Raw genomic sequence first — 16,553 nt, forward strand, 5'->3', positions numbered from 1 at the left:
CGGTCAGACTAAATGATCATGATGGTCCCTTCTGGCCTTGAAATCTATGAGTGTATGAGTTTGTGGCGATTTCAAAAGGAAACTAACAGGAAGAGGTAAACAGTGGGGAGGTGAACCCTATTTTGAGATGAAGGAGAATGGGAACATTCCCATCCTTCCCGAACCAGAGCCGGCTCATTCCCCCTGCACGCCACCCTTTCCGTATGCAAACCAGTATCATCATGCAGCCCACCAGGAGGGCCTGTGGGGGCCCAACCCACTGGCCAGCTCCCTCAGGGCTCTCCGCATCTCCTTAGGGCCAGGGGCTGGCTGTGTCTGTGCCCTTCTGACGGCTTCATCCTGCTGCCAGGCCCTGGCTTGGGGTCTGTTCAGGGCCCCCCTGCCTCTCTCTCCCCTGGGCACAACCCTGGCTATGGGGGCTTGCTAGCTCCCAGTGGGTAGGGCATAGGGCTCTGTCGTGGGCACTGACTGAATGTGCCTGGTGGGACACGGAGCTCTCAGCACTCACTCAGCCAGCTCCCAGGGTTAAAGCACATGGACTTGAGTCTCCTTTGTGGGGGAGAGATTGATTGACAAGGGCACAGGCGAGAGGGGGCTCAGGCCCCGAAAACGAGACTTAGAGAGAGGGAGTAGAGCCGGGATGGAGACAGAGACATGGATGGGGAGGCAGCAAACCAGTACTAGACAGAGGGGGAAAGGGTTAATGAGGAGGACACAGGGAAGGAAATGATCCAAGCAGCTGGAGCCAGGCCCTGCCGATGCAGCTACACTGACAACTGGCTTCTTCCAAGCTTCAGTCATGTCCCCGATCTGAAACCCCCTGGACTTTCCGCTGCTCCTCCACGGCCTCACAGGCCAGGGAGGATGATGTATCAAACACAAGTTTGAGGGCATGCCACATCGTCGCAAAGCTGGTTTGATACATCAAAGGTGTTAACATGACCCAGTCACTATCCAGCATGAAACAGTGCTAAACAAAGGTCAGGGCATGGTCTACAGAGACATCAGCCTGCTTAATACCATGGCAAACATGCCACTAAAAATCGTTTTAACCCTTTGTTAAGATACAGAAAAGAAGGAAAAAGAATTAAAGCATTTGAAATGTAAAGTATTGAATAAGGTTTTTGTTTTAACAACATCCCCGGTCCCTTTCCCTTTCACTGGTGAGAGTGATTAGAAGGAAAACCTCCCTTATTTGACAGTCCCTTAGGTAGATCAAAGATGGTCATAACTGTTCTGTTGGGGGACATGAGAAGTTGGTTGAGCTGGGCTGCAGCTGTTGCCCCATTTCCTAAGAGAGAAAACGAGAAACACGCAAAAGAGGAAGAGGAAAGAACAGCAATGATAGAAACTGCGGCCTCTGTGTCTGGTTTAGCTGAAATCTCACTGCGGGAAAAGCACAGGCATGGTGATTGATCTTATCAGCCAGTCCAAGACCTGGCAAACCCGTACGAGCATCAGGCTGCTTAGGACATTGCTTTTATCTGCCTCGCTGCTCAGAGGCTTACAGCAGTGTTCAGAATATACTGTCTTGGCCGGCTAAGCCAGACTCATATTAGACAGGAGGAAAAAAAGGGGAGGGATAGAGAAGAAAAGATGGGGAAGAAAAAGGCCCCCTGAAAGGGGTGGTACGTAACAAAGCCTCATGTCCCAGTGGGTGTTCAGGATACAGCCAAAGCTGGTGGAGGTGGGGATGTCCTCTGCATCTCTCTTTCTGGCGCAGTCTGGTCAAGACATCTGTCAGTGTCAGGGCAACCAGGGCCCAATAGAGTTACCGTAAAACCCGGGGTCCCAGGAGATGGCAGGGGTGGCAGTCCTGATGGTGAATCATGCTCCTTCCCCTTCTTTCCATCAGCAATTGTTGTGTTCATTTTCCCTGTTGATATATTACAGAGTCTGTTGTTTGAACACACTTTGGTTCATTATGGAATATAGCCAGAGTCAATCAGGTTTATGAGTATGGCACAGGAAGAAGGTTCTATATGATGCCAATCTCCGAAGAGCTGCCCATGCAGTGATGTTACATTAACTTTACGCAGAAGTTGTGCTCCCCAAGTTACACATTTCAGCTGGGATTATTTATATGATCTCGCACATTACACATGACTTTACACATCACTCAAATCCAACCTATCAGTTTGTCCCAGGTCCCAAACTGGTTCCATTCCTGCATTATCTTTGTTCATCCTTGAGGGCTCTTCTGTATCCTGATTTTGACAATTTCCTATCTGCCTGTGCCGAATGCTTGCTTCAGCAAATGCAGGGTGTTCTGGGATACTTGGCATAAGTGAATAGGATTATGGGCTAGGCCAGTTTACGCTATATCACTGTTATAATATTTACGTTTAAAGTTATTGGTGCTTAAGGCATATGAATATAATATATGGTGTGGATAATAGATATTATTAATATGATACAGATTTATATGCTAGCCAGCATATGTTAGTCAACACCCCTTAGCTAATTTTCCTCTTTAATTCTCTTTTATTAAGGACCCCAAAAGCAAGTGATGGGTGGAATAGCCCATCCCTCATTATTTTGTTCACCAGTTAGGCCTAATGTCTGACACACCAATTTTGGTTCATTGATTCCTTTTCCCACACTTCTCTTGTATATCAGGCATCATCTTAACACAGTCACTGAGCTACATCAGGAGGCCTTTTATCTGGACTAATTCAATCTGTCTGTCTCCCTGTTCTACCTTTTCCCATCGGCGTTTGTTATTATAGGTTATTGTGCCATTTTCTGAACTTCTACTTCCTTTTTGCAGTTGAGCTCACAATTAGGGTAAATTTCTAGGCCCAGTTATCACAACAGCACTCATAGGTGATGCCCGAGTGCTAGACTTGTGCCTAGAATATGCTCTTAGCTTGGCAGGAGCTTTGCATGTCCCTTGCATTAAACCTTGAATAAGGGCTTGGTCCTTGCAGTTTTGCTAATATGGCACACATCATGTCAGTTTCAGCCTCGCTGGGTTGACTATGGAACCAAAGAGGGTCTCTCCCCCCACCCCGACATACAGAACCCTCCCACCCCACCCCATCCAGACCCCACAAGCATGAACTGCAAAATCATTAGCAAAACCCCCCACAAAACTGAGACAAAGAAATTATGCAATTCACCATGTTTATATTGAAAGAGCTGATCAGGCATTTTCAAGGGTCCTGCTGAGGTCACAGAAATGTTCTAAGAATGGTTTTCTGACGGGAGAAAATGTCCATAAATGGACCAGGCACAGATTTGATCCAGCTGGTTCATTCTGACGGAATGAGGTTGTCACTACAGCTGGTAAGGGAATGGAGTTCTGTTCTGTGATAAATGAAGGGGGAGGTAGCTCCCTTTTATGGACACCCAGCCAGCCAGTTAGCTATAGAGTCCCTCTTGGTGGCTGTTCTCTGCTTGCTTTACCTGGAAAGGGTTAAAAAAAGTCCCCCAAGTAAAGGAAAGGGAGTGGGCACCTGACCAAAAGATGCTAGAACTTTTTAAAATGGGGAAAAAAAGCTTTCCCTTTGTCTCTCTGTTGTTCTTTTTTGGCTGAAGAGACAGGGGCAGCAGGAATGCTGTGTAAAGTTTGGACCAGGCATGAAAAATCATCTTCCATACCTTGAAGGATTCACTGGGACAGAGACTGTTTAGATAGACGCAATCAGGTTTATTTCTTTATTTTGGTTTGCGGATCTCCTCTGTGCTAAGCTCAGGTATTTTTGTTTCCTTTTGTACCGTTAAGCTGGACCCCGGAGAGCCATTCCTGGTTTAACCCCTTTCCAGTTGCTCTATAAAATCTATCAATAGCCGGATTTTCCAGATGAGTTTCCTTCTTTTTTTTTTAATAAAAAATTCTTTTTTAAGAATCTGATTGGTTTTGTGTCTCAGAAGGTCTGTGCGTATGTTTTTCAATTAGCTGGTGGCAACAGCTGTGTTTCCTTTTTGATTGTTTTCTTTCTTAGCTTCCCTGAGGGAGGGGTGGAAAAGCCAAGGGGCCTCAGGGAAAACTTTCCAAGTGAGTTTTCCAGGATTTTCAAGAGGCAGTTTTTCACTTGGGTGGTGGCAGCGTTTACCAAGCCAAGGTCAGAGAAAAGCTGCAACCTTGGGAGTTTAATACAAGCCTGGAGTGGCCAGTTTTCATTTTTAGAATCCAGGGGGAGCTGGCCCTGGCCCTGGCTGGGCAGAGAAAGGAGAGTGTTTTATGGGAGCCAGCTAGTACCAATCAGTATCACCATCACGGCTGCTGCCACCATGGCCAGGCCCCAGAATTCACCATCACCGCCGCGCCTTTCTTAGCCAGACAGTGAGCAAACAAGAAATGGGAACCAGACCCATGGCTGAGCCATCAACTCCCGGAGTGTGAGCTTTCCAGTCCCGTCTTCTCCTGCCCCACAGGGCACGTCCTCCCCATTCCGTTCGCTCTCTTTCCTGACCTTCCGGGCTTCTGTCGGAACAATGCTGAAACCAGGGGCCCTCTGCACTGTGGAAATGCCCCCCCCACACACACACACACCTTCTGTAAAGTAAAGAGCAAAGCACCCCTGCCCCCTATATGCCCCACCCAGACCCCTGAATGCCCCTCCCAGTTTACACGTACCCCTTCCCACATGACCCCAGAATGCCCCTTTCTCTCCACCCCAGACCCCCAAAGGCCCCTCCCACCCCACACATACCCCACCAACCCTCCACCAACCCCACTTGTCCTGACCAGCCCCCATGTACCCCAGCCGCCCTGACATAAAGCCCACTCGAGGCCACCCTCAACGCCTCAACCCCACTGGCCATAACCCCTCACCCCACTGCCCCCAAGTGCTCCCCACTCACCCCAGAGCCCATCACCAGCTCATCCCCAGGCCCCTCATGTGCCACCCTGGGACTTTCCTGGCCCTTCCCCCCCCCCCCCGGCTTATTGCTTTGGCCCCATCCTGGACTAAAGCGACTCCTCCTGACCCCAGCCACCCAGCTCCACCGCCTGTGCACTCCCGTGGCCCCACGCCACCCCTGACCTGCCCCTTGTTGCGCCCCGGGGCGGCCGGCCAACCTGGAGCAAGGAGTGGCGCAGCACCGTGCAGTCGTCTTTTTTCCTGGTGGTTGGGGGCCCCCCGAGATGAGGGCCCTGTGCAAGTGCCCCAGTCGTGCCCTGGTTAACCCACGCCTGGCCCAAACAGCCACCACAACACAGCATGGCGGGCTCAGAGGGCACGAGCAGCCCGGGCCCAGTGCTGCTGAGAGGCGGCTAGAAACCTCCAGGTGCCACCCGAGGCGCATCTGCAACTAGGGTTTTTGATTTCAAAAGGGCTGACTTTCAAAAATTAAGGAAATTAGTTAGGGAAGTGGATTGGACTGAAGAATTTATGGGTTTAAAGGTAGAGGAGGCCTGGGATTATTTTAAATTAAAGCTGCAGAAGCTATCGGAAGCCTGCATCCCAAGAAAGGGGAAAAAATTCATAGGCAGGAGTTGTAGACCAAGCTGGATGAGCAAGCATCTTAGAGAGGTAATTAAGAAAAAGCAGAAAGCATATAGGGAGTGGAAGAAGGGAGGGATCAGTAAGGAAAGCTACCTTATTGAGGTCAGAATATGTCGGGATAAAGTGAGACAGGCTAAAAGTCAAGTAGAGTTGGACCTTGCAAAGGGAATTAAAACCAATAGTAAAAGGTTCTATAGTCATATAAATAGGAAGAAAACAAAGAAAGAAGAAGTGGGACCGCTAAAAACTGAGGATGGAGTGGAGGTCAAGGATAATCTAGGCATGGCCCAATATCTAAACAAATACTTTGCCTCAGTCTTTAATAAGACTAAAGAGGATCTTAGGGATAATGGTAGCATGTTAAATGGGAATGAGGATATGGAGGTAGACATCACCATATCTGAGGTAGAAGCGAAACTCAAACAGCTTAATGGGACTAAATCGGGGGGCCCAGATAATCTTCATCCAAGAATATTAAAAGAATTGGCACAAGAAATTGCAAGCCCATTAGCAAGAATTTTTAATGAATCTGTAAACTCAGGGGTTGTACCGTATGATTGGAGAATTGCTAACATAGTTCCTATTTTTAAGAAAGGGAAAAAAAGTGATCCAAGTAATTATAGGCCTGTTAGTTTGACATCTGTAGTATGCAAGGTCTTGGAAAAAATTTTGAAGGAGAAGGTAGTTAAGGACATTGAAGTCAATGGTAAATGGGACAAAATACAACATGGTTTTACAAAAGGTAGATCGTGCCAAACCAACCTGATCTCCTTCTTTGAGAGAGTAACAGATTTTTTAGATAAAGGAAACGCAGTGGATCTAATTTACTTAGATTTTAGTAAGGCGTTTGATACTGTGCCACATGGGGAATTATTAGTTAAATTGGATAAGATGGGCATCAATAGGAAAATTGAAAGGTGGATAGGGAATTGGTTAAAGGGGAGACTACAATGGGTCCTACTGAAAGGTGAACTGTCAAGTTGGAGGGAGGTTACCAGTGGAGTTCCTCAAGGATCAGTTTTGGGACCAATCTTATTTAATCTTTTTATTACTGACCTGGGCACAAAAAGTGGGAGTGTGCTAATAAAGTTTGCAGATGATACAAAGCTGGGAGGTATTGCTAATTTAGAGAAGGACAGGGATACCCTACAGGAGGATCTGGATGACCTTGTAAACTGGAGTAATAGGAATAGGATGAAATTTAATAGTGAGAAGTGTAAGGTCATACATTTAGGGATTAATAACAAGAATTTTAGTTATAAGCTAGGGACACATCAACTAGAAGTAACGGAGGAGGAAAAGGACCTTGGAGTATTGGTTGATCATAGGATGACTATGAGCTGCCAATGTGATATGGCTGTGAAAAAAGCTAATGTCGTCTTGGGATGCATCAGGAGAGGTATTTCCAGTAGGGATAAGGAGGTTTTAGTACCGTTATATAAGGCACTGGTGAGACCTCACCTGGAATACTGTGTGCAGTTCTGGTCTCCCATGTTTAAGAAGGATGAATTCAAACTGGAACAGGTACAGAGAAGGGCTACTAGGATGATCCGAGGAATGGAAAACTTGTCTTATGAAAGGAGACTCAAGGAGCTTGGCTTGTTTAGCCTAACTAAAAGAAGGTTGAGGGGAGATATGATTGCTCTCTATAAATATATCAGAGGGATAAATACCAGAGAGGGAGAGGAATTATTTAAACTCAGTACCAATGTGGACACAAGAACAAATGGATATAAACTGGCCACTAGGAAATTTAGATTAGAAATTAGACGAAGGTTTCTAACCATCAGAGGAGTGAAGTTTTGGAATAGCCTTCCGAGGGAAGTAGTGGGGGCAAAAGATCTATCTTGCTTTAAGATTAAACTCGATAAGTTTATGGTGGAGATGGTATGATGGGATAACATGGTTTTGGTAATTAAATATTCATGGTAAATAGGTCCAATGGCCTGTGATGGGTTTTTAGATGGGGTAAGATCCAAGTTACCCGGGAAAGAATTTTCTGTAGTATCTGGCTGATGAATCTTGCCCATATGCTCAGGGTTTAGCTGATCGCCATATTTGGGGTCGGGAAGGAATTTTCCTCCAGGGCAGATTGGAAGGCCCTGGAGGTTTTTCGCCTTCCTCTGTAGCATGGGGCACGGGTCACTTGCTGGAGGATTCTCTGCTCCTTGAGGTCTTCAAACTACAATTTGAGGACTTCAATAGCACAGATATAGGTGTGAGGTCTTTTTTAGGAGTGGTGGGTGAAATTCTGTGGCCTGCATTGTGCAGGAGGTCAGACTAGATGATCATAATGGTCCCTTCTGGCCTAAATATCTATGAATCTATGAATCAGGTGGGCCAGAGTGGATCTGTCTGAGGCTGATCTGCCTTCACCTGAGATGTTCCTGCAGGTGAACAGCAAGAATCCGGCCCAGCTGGTGCAAGTCAAGGGCGTGGGGTCCTGAGACTCTTTACTGCCAGGGTCGGGGCTTCTCCTCACTCTTGACCGTCCTTGAGCCCAGGCCTAGCCCTTGCTCACACTCCCGCTGGATCGAGGTCACAATCATCCACGTGGTAACAAGCGCTGCTACATGGACAGGTCCATGGTTCTCCACACTACCCACGTGGCTCAGGGGGTTGTGACATTTACAGCTAGATGTGACAAGGCGTCAGAAGTCATAGAGGTGGGATCATTGTGTTTCTCTAGGTGTGCTTTGCTACGGTGACTCAAGGGTTAATGAGTTGGGGAGCACAGGCACCTGTCCTAAGCTATGTGCCTTCCTTTTGCAGACATCCTGTGAGGTCCCTTCCGCCCAGGGGATCTGGAGAGGGCCTAAGCTACAAGGACGCTGCATAGAGATGCAGAGCCATTCTCCTGACTCACACTGACCATCAGACCAGTTGGATCCTCTTAGCTCAAAGTCCAGAGCACAAAATAGCATGAGGCTAGGGGAAGGGGCAGAGGGGTCCTGCAGGGAGAAACCCTAGGAACAGCGAAGCTCAGGCAGAGGATAAGGTTTGCGGTTACAGTTTAAGCTGACAATAACAAGGCAAGCTCCTGGCTGTGGGACAGTTTGGAGGGTCTCCAGCACTAAAAGCAGAGGGAACATATCACTTCCTCACTGGGATTATTTGGGAAAGAAAGAAAATCCGCATTTCTCTGTGGACTGAAAAATGGATATTGGCTGGTTCCTCCCCATCCACGCATGCAGCTGAAGCCAGATCCCTTCCTATCCGCCCACAGCAGACCACCCCGATAAAAGCTGCCCAGGGAGGCAGATCCAGCCAGAGGGGTCCTCTGGAGCTGAATCCTGCTCACCAGCCCCAGCAGGACCGTCCTCCATCTCACCATGGCAAAGGCAGCCGGGCTTGTCTGCGCGCTTCTCCTGCTGGCTTCCTTCTGCTGCCAGAGCCTGGCTCAGAGTGAGTACCGGTGTCCTCTGCATGGGGAGACGGGACCTGGTTCTGGGAGCACCACGGGATCTCAGTGCAGGGTCAAGATGGGGAGAGGTGTCAGGGCATGGCTGGGATATGGGGGGCAGGACACAGGGGTCCCAGACTGCCCCTCGCCAGATGGTCCCACGCTCTGTACCCTGCACACGTAGAGTGACTCTGTGACACAGTGGGGAGGTGGGTCCCTCTTGGGGACTCCAGTTCAAACAGGCTCATTTGATGGGGACGAACTGCCCTGAGCTGCAGACTCTGCCTGGACTCTGCAAATGCAGGAGCTGCTGACAGCTGCCCCAGAGCAAGGACCCCGCCAGGAGAGCCGAGCTGGCAGGCGTGTGGCTGAGGCAGAGCAGAGCCCGCCACAGTGCTCACTAGGGCAAACTTCTTCTGGCCGCTGGGGTCAATAGGACAGGCGCTGATTTACATGGCTGGGAACGTGCTAACTCAGCAGGGTTATCTGGGGGCGAGCTGAGTGAGGGGAGAATCGGACCCAAGCTACCGTGGCCTAGGGCCACAACTAGCCAGCCAGGCAGGAACAGCTCGCGCGGATGCTCTAGGCCAAATCCAGGGACGACGTGAGCAGTGGTGCAAGTTATTCTGGGGTCTCATTCGGATCCCGCTGACCCCAGCCCGCTCCACTGGCTTTGCTGGGGCTAGTCCGGATTTACGTCAGTGAATGGTGACTCGGATCTTTGGTCCCAGCCCACAGGGCACGGGACAGGAACTACAGAGGGGTCGCTCCAGCCAGTGGCAGCACGGCCCTCCGTCCTCAGGGAGCTGCCCCCAGGAGGGACCCTCAGTGAGGGAACTCTTGGGGATTCTCGCCCATCCCCCACCCCCTGCTCCAGGGCTGGGGAGGCCCAGAGAGGGGATATGGGGTCCCATCTAACCAACTTCACCCTCATCTGGGCTGCTTTCTGCCCCCTTCAAGGCCCCTGGCGTGCCGGACAAGTGCTGCTTCACGTTCCAGACAAGCAGGATCAAGAAAGGCAACATCCTTGGCTGGTACCTCACCAGCCCCGAGTGCTCCTACCCAGCCGTGGTGTGAATATCCCCACGCACAGGGCTCCTGGGGATGAGAGACGTGCGGGAGGGGACTGAGAGAGGCCAGCTGGCCAGAAGGAGGAGGAGAGGGTGACAGTGAGGGCTGGGGGGAGAGAGGAGGGGATTAAGGTGGGGCGCACCAGGGGAGGGGTCGATACCTTGAGCTAGCCCCGGAGCCAGATGATAAAGCTGCACAGACGAGGGCTTTTTGCAAATGCTGGCACTCCCTGTGGCCGAACGTTCCCGGCCTTTCCTGCTGCTCCCTGGGATGCCCCCAGCCACCTCTGCCCTGCACTCGGATTTAGCCCAGCCCCATGGCAGTGCCAGCTCTCAGTCCCTGAATGGACACCCAGCCCTGCTGCCTTCTCTGGGGCAGAGGGAGACATTTGGGGTGCTTAGAATCCAGGTCCTGGCTTTCTGTGAGGCAGCCCATGAGGACCCCGCAGTAGCCTGGCTGTGGCTCTTAGAGCAGTTAAAGGCCCTTGGCACCAGGCACTCTGCTCCCAGAGACACCTTCAACACGGCTGAGTCCAGAGACGGCCGCAAACAGCCATGGGGAAATGGATTCCCACTCCGGACATTCCTGCATCTATGCCAGGGCCTGACCCTGCTCTCATGCCCCGAGGCGTAAATCAGGAGCCACCCCATTGCTGTCAGGCTCAGGTATAAAACCCAGGCTTGGGCCAGGTCACCACAGCTGGGGATGGGTTTTCGGGTGAGCTCAGCAGGCAATGTGCACCCAACACGCTGAGCTCTTTGGCCAATCTGGCCCCAGCTGTGGGGGCTGGGTGAGCGTTTCAAAGCCATATGGAGCGGGACCCCAGCTCCCATTGATTTAGCCCCGAGGCACCTTTGAAAATCTCACCTGCGGAGCCCTTCTGAAAATTGGTGCCACCGTCATTCTAACAGTGACCAGTCTCGACACAGCCCCTTGCTAACCCAGCTCTTTCTCCTCCTCCTGCAGATTCAAGACTCGAATAGGCAAAGAGATCTGTGCCAACCCTGACAAGCGGTGGGTGCAGAAATACCAGGGGTTCTTCCAGCCGCATTCCCTGTCTGTCCCCAACTAGACAAGCTGTGAGGGGAGAATCCTGGAGACCAGCCCCCAGCTCTATAACCCACACACATAGCTGCAAACTTCTCTTGCTAGCTTGACTTTTGAGCCTTTAACAGAAACCTGCTTCTTTTGTCCTTCCCTGGAGCAGGATCTGGCACTCCAGGGAAGCTGCTCCCGGCTCTTTGACACAGCCCATCTCAGGGGAGGCTCCAGACACGGGAAGAGGTGTCTGATGTTGCTGGCAGCTTTGCTGGGATCCAGTGGGTTTAGCAGCCCCCCGAGTGCACCTTTTCCCACGAGGTCCCCACGGGGTGTGTGTCTGTACCACAGCGGGGTCACCTCCTTGGGGGACTTTGCAAAGCTGTCTAGGGGAGCAGATGTTCTGTTCTCATGGAAAACGGGGTGCCCAGATCCCTCAGCATCTTTGAAATTCCCAGCCCTACCCTGCAGGCCCAGATTGATCCCTGTGTAGCCTGGTTAGACCAGGCTGTCCACCACCCCATGGCCCAGTAGGAGAGTTCCTTCCAGGGAGCTGGGACAACCTCCCAGTTTCCTCAGTAGCCACCAGCACAGGAAGGGCCCATCCCCGCAGGCAGGAGTTCAGGACCCCAAAGACCTGTGTCTGTTATGGCTGGCACAAGGGGCACAGGCAGTTCCTCTCCTGCTGCAGAGCCAGGAGAACAGAAACTCCCCTGAGCTCCCCACAGAGCCATGTCCCGGCATGCTTGTCCTTCCCCCCGGGGACGAGCCACCCCCTTTGAGGCTCTTCTCCAGAGCCATGTCCTGGCATGCTTGTCCTTCTCCCCGGGGACGAGCCGCCCCCTTTGAGGCTCTTCTCCAGAGCTGTGTCCCACCTAGTCTGCAAAGCGCCATAGGTGACCCTGCCCAGCCCTGAGCAGTGATGTAGACAGCAGGTGATGGCATCCAGCCGAGTAGAAGGAACGGGGAGCAGCTGTGTTTCCCCATCCTGTGCAGACTCAGACAAACAAGTCCCCGCCAAGCCAATGAGGGAGACACCCGGCCAGACGCTGTTAGCTAAACAACGCTTCCTGTGCAGCTCCCACGTCCCCTGACTTTGGATTATCCTTCTGGGCTAAGAAATGTCAAACACAATACTTCGAGTTTAATGGGTACCTGCGTGTGAGCATAGGGGTGCGTACGTGGGCATTTGATTCCGGAAAGGCCTGGGAATACTGTTGTTGGCTTCCTCTTCTATGTATCGAAATATACAAATATATAAACTATGAAGTCAATTAAGTGTTTGTGCTACTTTGGGGGATCTGATGAGTCCGGTGGGTTTTGTGAAATCGCTGTGGCACTGAATGGGCCAGTGGCTATGGAGCCAGCCATCTGTCACCTCCCTCCCAGACCAGGGACAATGGAGAGTCATTTGCACTGATAGCTCCCTGTTAAATGGAAGTGTGGTGGCACGGCTGAAGCCTAGGGGAACCAGCTGGCCCAAGTTTGTCTGCAGGGATGGGGGTTGGTCCCCAGAAGGGGGAACTAGTATGTAAAATCTCAGAGGGGCCCATGATGGGACTGGGAGAGGAACAAAGCGACAGGCTTTTGGAGGGAGAGGGAACTGTTTGACTTTGAGAGGAGGCTAGAGGAAGCTGACTGGAGAGGTCAGTGAGGTTCTGGAGAGAAGCCTGACCTGGAGAAGTGGAGTCCTAGGATGGACCGGGACCCCCAAGAGGACACGGATTCAAATCCAGAAGAATGCTCTGAGTGATGAGGAATGGGAGGTGGGGATCCAAACACTGGTGTTTTGTATTTTGCCTAGATCTGTACATGTCTTGGGCTGTCTAAAGTAAAGTGTGATTGTGTTAGAAACCCCATGCAAGGTCTCTGCCTGCTTCAACTGTGGGGTGTCCCTGCAGGGGTTAACTGTACTCCAGAGTGCCTGCGGGATGGAGCTCTGGGAGGGGTTTGTCGAGGCTGCTGGGGGAGCTAGCATGAGTCTCAGGGCCTGAGCAGCTGGGCTGCAAAGTCCCAGCGCTCAGAAGAGGGTGCTAGATGGAGGATCGGCACCCTGGGAACGTGTCTCGAGACCCAAAGCCAGAGGCAGGTTCTGGCCTGTGCTCAAACTCAACATGCCCAAAGCACCCGCGTCCAGTGTTGGGACGCAAACACAGCCGCCTGGTGAGTGTCCAGAAGGGGGCGCTTGACCAGGGCTGGGACAGTGATCGCATACTATCGAGAGCTAAACACCTATCCAGGGTCTCGGTGTGCCATGGGGTGCTGCTCCGGGGGGGTCTCTAGGTGTCACTGGGCTACAAATGATCATAACAGCCAATGTTCTCCTCCACTGGCCTCTTCACCCCAGGCTTTGTCTCGCTCTGAGAGCAGAGGGTCTTCCACCCTCCCTGAGCTGTCCCTTCCGCCAGGCGTATCCACTGAAACCAGTGGGCCTGCACAGTGTGTAAGGTACTGCTCTGTGTGCGAGTGTGGGATACACACCCACAAACACACACACTGTGCTGAACATACACACGCTACACTGTTGTTACAACCAGGCAAGGTACTAACAAACTTCAACAGACCTTTACTCTTAAAGTGGAAACTTCTTTACCAAGCTGCTGCACCCTCGGTAGCTCTCACTCCCCTCCTCAACTTCTCCCCCCTCCTTCCTGTTTCCTGTCCTTTCAGACTCCCAACAGCCAGAGCTCCCAGCTCTAATAATTACAAGCAGCATCTAAACACCACATACACACACCCACAAACACACCCACTGTGCTGTACACACACATCTACAACCACACACTCTGTGCTGTACACACACTGTGTTGAACACCCACACCTATAAATATACACACCGTGCTGAACGCACACACTCTACACACACCCACAAACACACACACTGTGCTGTACACACACACCTACAACCACACACTCTGTGCTGTACTCACAGCTACACCCACAAACACACACACTGAACTTTACACACACACACACACATACTCTACACCCACACCCACAAACACACACACTGTGCTGAACACACACACCTACAACCACACACTCTGTGCTGTACTCACACCCACAAACACACACTGAACTTTACACACACACACACAGTCTACACCCACAAACACACACACTGGTGCTGAACACACCCACCTACAAACACACACACTGTGCTGTACACATGCACACCCACTCCACACACACACACGCATTGTGCTGTACACACACCCCTACACACAGTGTGCTATACACACACACACGGTACTGTATACACACCCTCTGTACTCTCGCTACACTCCCCTACAAACACACTCACCGTGCTCCCCCCTTGCTGGGTCTCAGAGCCTGGGCTCCAGCCTGCGCCCTGCACGGCTATGTTTAGCCCTGCAGCGTGAGCCCGACTCAGCTGACCCGGGCTCTGAGACTCACTGCAGTGGGTCTTGCTGCTTGGTGGATGTGCCCTGTGGATGCCCGCGTGCCCTGGGAGAGGGCAGTCCTTGCTGGCAGATGCTGGTGGGGTTCCCTCCTCTGGGTGCAGGCGGATTATGTCCAAGGAGGAGGCTGCAGCCCGTCCCCCTCCCGTTCCCAGCCCAGCATCACTGCACTGAGAACCCCTGTCCATGGTGCCAGGAGATCTGAGCCGAGCCCTGCTGCGGTGCTGGAAAGGGAGACAGCCACACCGGGCCCAGGGCTAGGGAGGGGTGAGGCAGGGGCTCAGCTTTTCTATCTGCGCAGAAGCCTGTTATCCCAGGACAGTGCTCAGTGCCTCGGCACCTCCTAGTCTCCACCAGACTCCGGGCAGGGCTCAGCACCAGTATCACCCTGCCCCAGCGTTTCCCTGGGAGCCAGATTCCCCGACAGGGACCGACCTGCCTCCGACGGAAAGGCAAACACATGCGGTGTCCCCACAGCCAGGCTAAAGAGCCCTGAGCTGGGGGAATGTGGCCCCTAGAGCCAACCCAGGCTGGGCCAGAACCCTGGATCTGACTGATCTAGGCAGAGCTGGAAATGCTGCCTAGCGTTAAGGTTGCCCGCCACTTTTCATTCGAAGGCCATGTTTTCATTTGCTTAAATTTCCCAGGCCAGGGTCTGCCTCAGGCTGATTGTTTCTGGAGAGTTTCATTTAAAACAATTCCAGCCAGTTCTGACAAGAAGGTTAGGAAAACACAACCATTTGTCAGTCACTGGTCCCTGGCGAAGCGATGGGGCTCAGAGCGGGGGATGGCGTTCAGCTGGGGGGTGCCCTGGGGACAGAGAGAGGTGCCTTTTGTGAAAATCTGCCCCGGTTAGCTCAGTTACAACCCTCTTGAGAAATCACTGGCAGTTGTTAGAATTTCATCAGCTGGGCAAGACACTCCGTTTGCTCAAACCTTGTTACTGAAAACGATGGAGACTTGCCAATCAAATTCAGCCTGAGGCAGACAACCGGCATGGGAAAATTCAGCCAAACCGGTTAATGGCCTGTCTGATTTCCAAATGCTTAAAGTGGTGCCCACTGCCTCACGATGCACGTGTCATGCTTGTCTGTCTGGTGTACCCAGGAATCTCATTCACTGGAGACCATTTTGATGGCTACCTAGCGGATCTGTGTGTGCAGCTAGGTATTTAGTGGCCGGATTCTGCTTGCTGACACATGGGTGTAAATCTGAAGTCTCTCCATTGGAATCCATGGCACTTCACTGCATTTACACCATGCAACGACAGCAGGATTTTGCTCCTGGACATCCATACTTAACCTGCACCCCAAAAATATTGTGACTGTATAACCCTCCCAAGGGGGTGCGGCTTTCTCCTCCTCCGGCATCCTGGCTGCATAACAGGGAAATGAAGCTGGTCCTTCCACCACTGTGGGGTTTCAGGCCAGGTGAGTCACAGAGACCTATGAGTGTAGTGGAACAGGTTCCTGGTTCAATCCCCTCTCTCGGTGGGCTACAACAGGGTGTGGACTGAGGAGACCTGGGCTCAGTTTCAGGCTCTGCTACAGTAATCCTTGGCAAGTCACTTAATCTACCCCTGCCCCAGTGTACTATGGGGCTGAGACTTCCCTGCCTCCCAGGGGGCTGAAGATGAAATTGGTTCGTGACCGTGAGGTGCTCAGGTTTCTATGGCCGTACGTAGACAGCTGTCCTGCAATATATCTTCGCGCCCCTGCCATCTAAACAAAATGGGCTGAATTATGCATCATTTCTAAGGCATGCTGGCCGGTGTCACAGGCCTTCAGCAAACACACGGGCAGGGAATCGAGTCTCATCCTGTGTGGTTTGCAAATGACTAAATTTAAACCTAGAACCCTCTGCCTGCCCCTCTCTATCCTCCCCCGTGAGCATGCGTAGGGCTGGCTCCTTATCTGTAAATCAGCAAGAGACTTTCCAGTGACACTGCTGTTCTGTCTCCCCTGGCCACAGGAGCGTGGGATGGAAAAGGGGAGACAGGTATTAATAGACGATAATGAACGAATAGAATAAGTATTCATCTCAAGCTATTCCCCACCTCCGTGGACATTCCAGCACCATCATGGGAATCCCTGCTGAGGGCTTTAAAATACAGAGGTCGGCCACCCCAACCTGCCAGATCTGCCTGCTGTTGGAGCCGGAGTTGAG

The 16,553-nt window shown here is 51.7% G+C and overlaps 1 protein-coding gene across 1 annotated transcript; it reads left to right on the plus strand.

The window, feature by feature from the left end:
- Window positions 1-8,785: 8,785 nt before the first annotated feature.
- On the plus strand, window positions 8,786-10,999 carry LOC311532681 (C-C motif chemokine 13-like; the record flags this gene model as incomplete). Its single annotated transcript, XM_084651359.1, has 3 exons — window positions 8,786-8,858; window positions 9,815-9,929; window positions 10,894-10,999. The coding sequence occupies 3 exons, from the start codon at window positions 8,786-8,788 to the stop codon at window positions 10,997-10,999; spliced, it is 294 nt and encodes a 97-aa protein (XP_084507485.1).
- Between the last annotated feature and the right edge of the window lie 5,554 nt (window positions 11,000-16,553).

Source organism: Lepidochelys olivacea (assembly GCF_965140295.1).
Source record: "Lepidochelys olivacea isolate rLepOli2 genome assembly, chromosome: 17".
In the NCBI taxonomy this organism is placed as follows: Eukaryota; Metazoa; Chordata; order Testudines; family Cheloniidae; genus Lepidochelys; species Lepidochelys olivacea.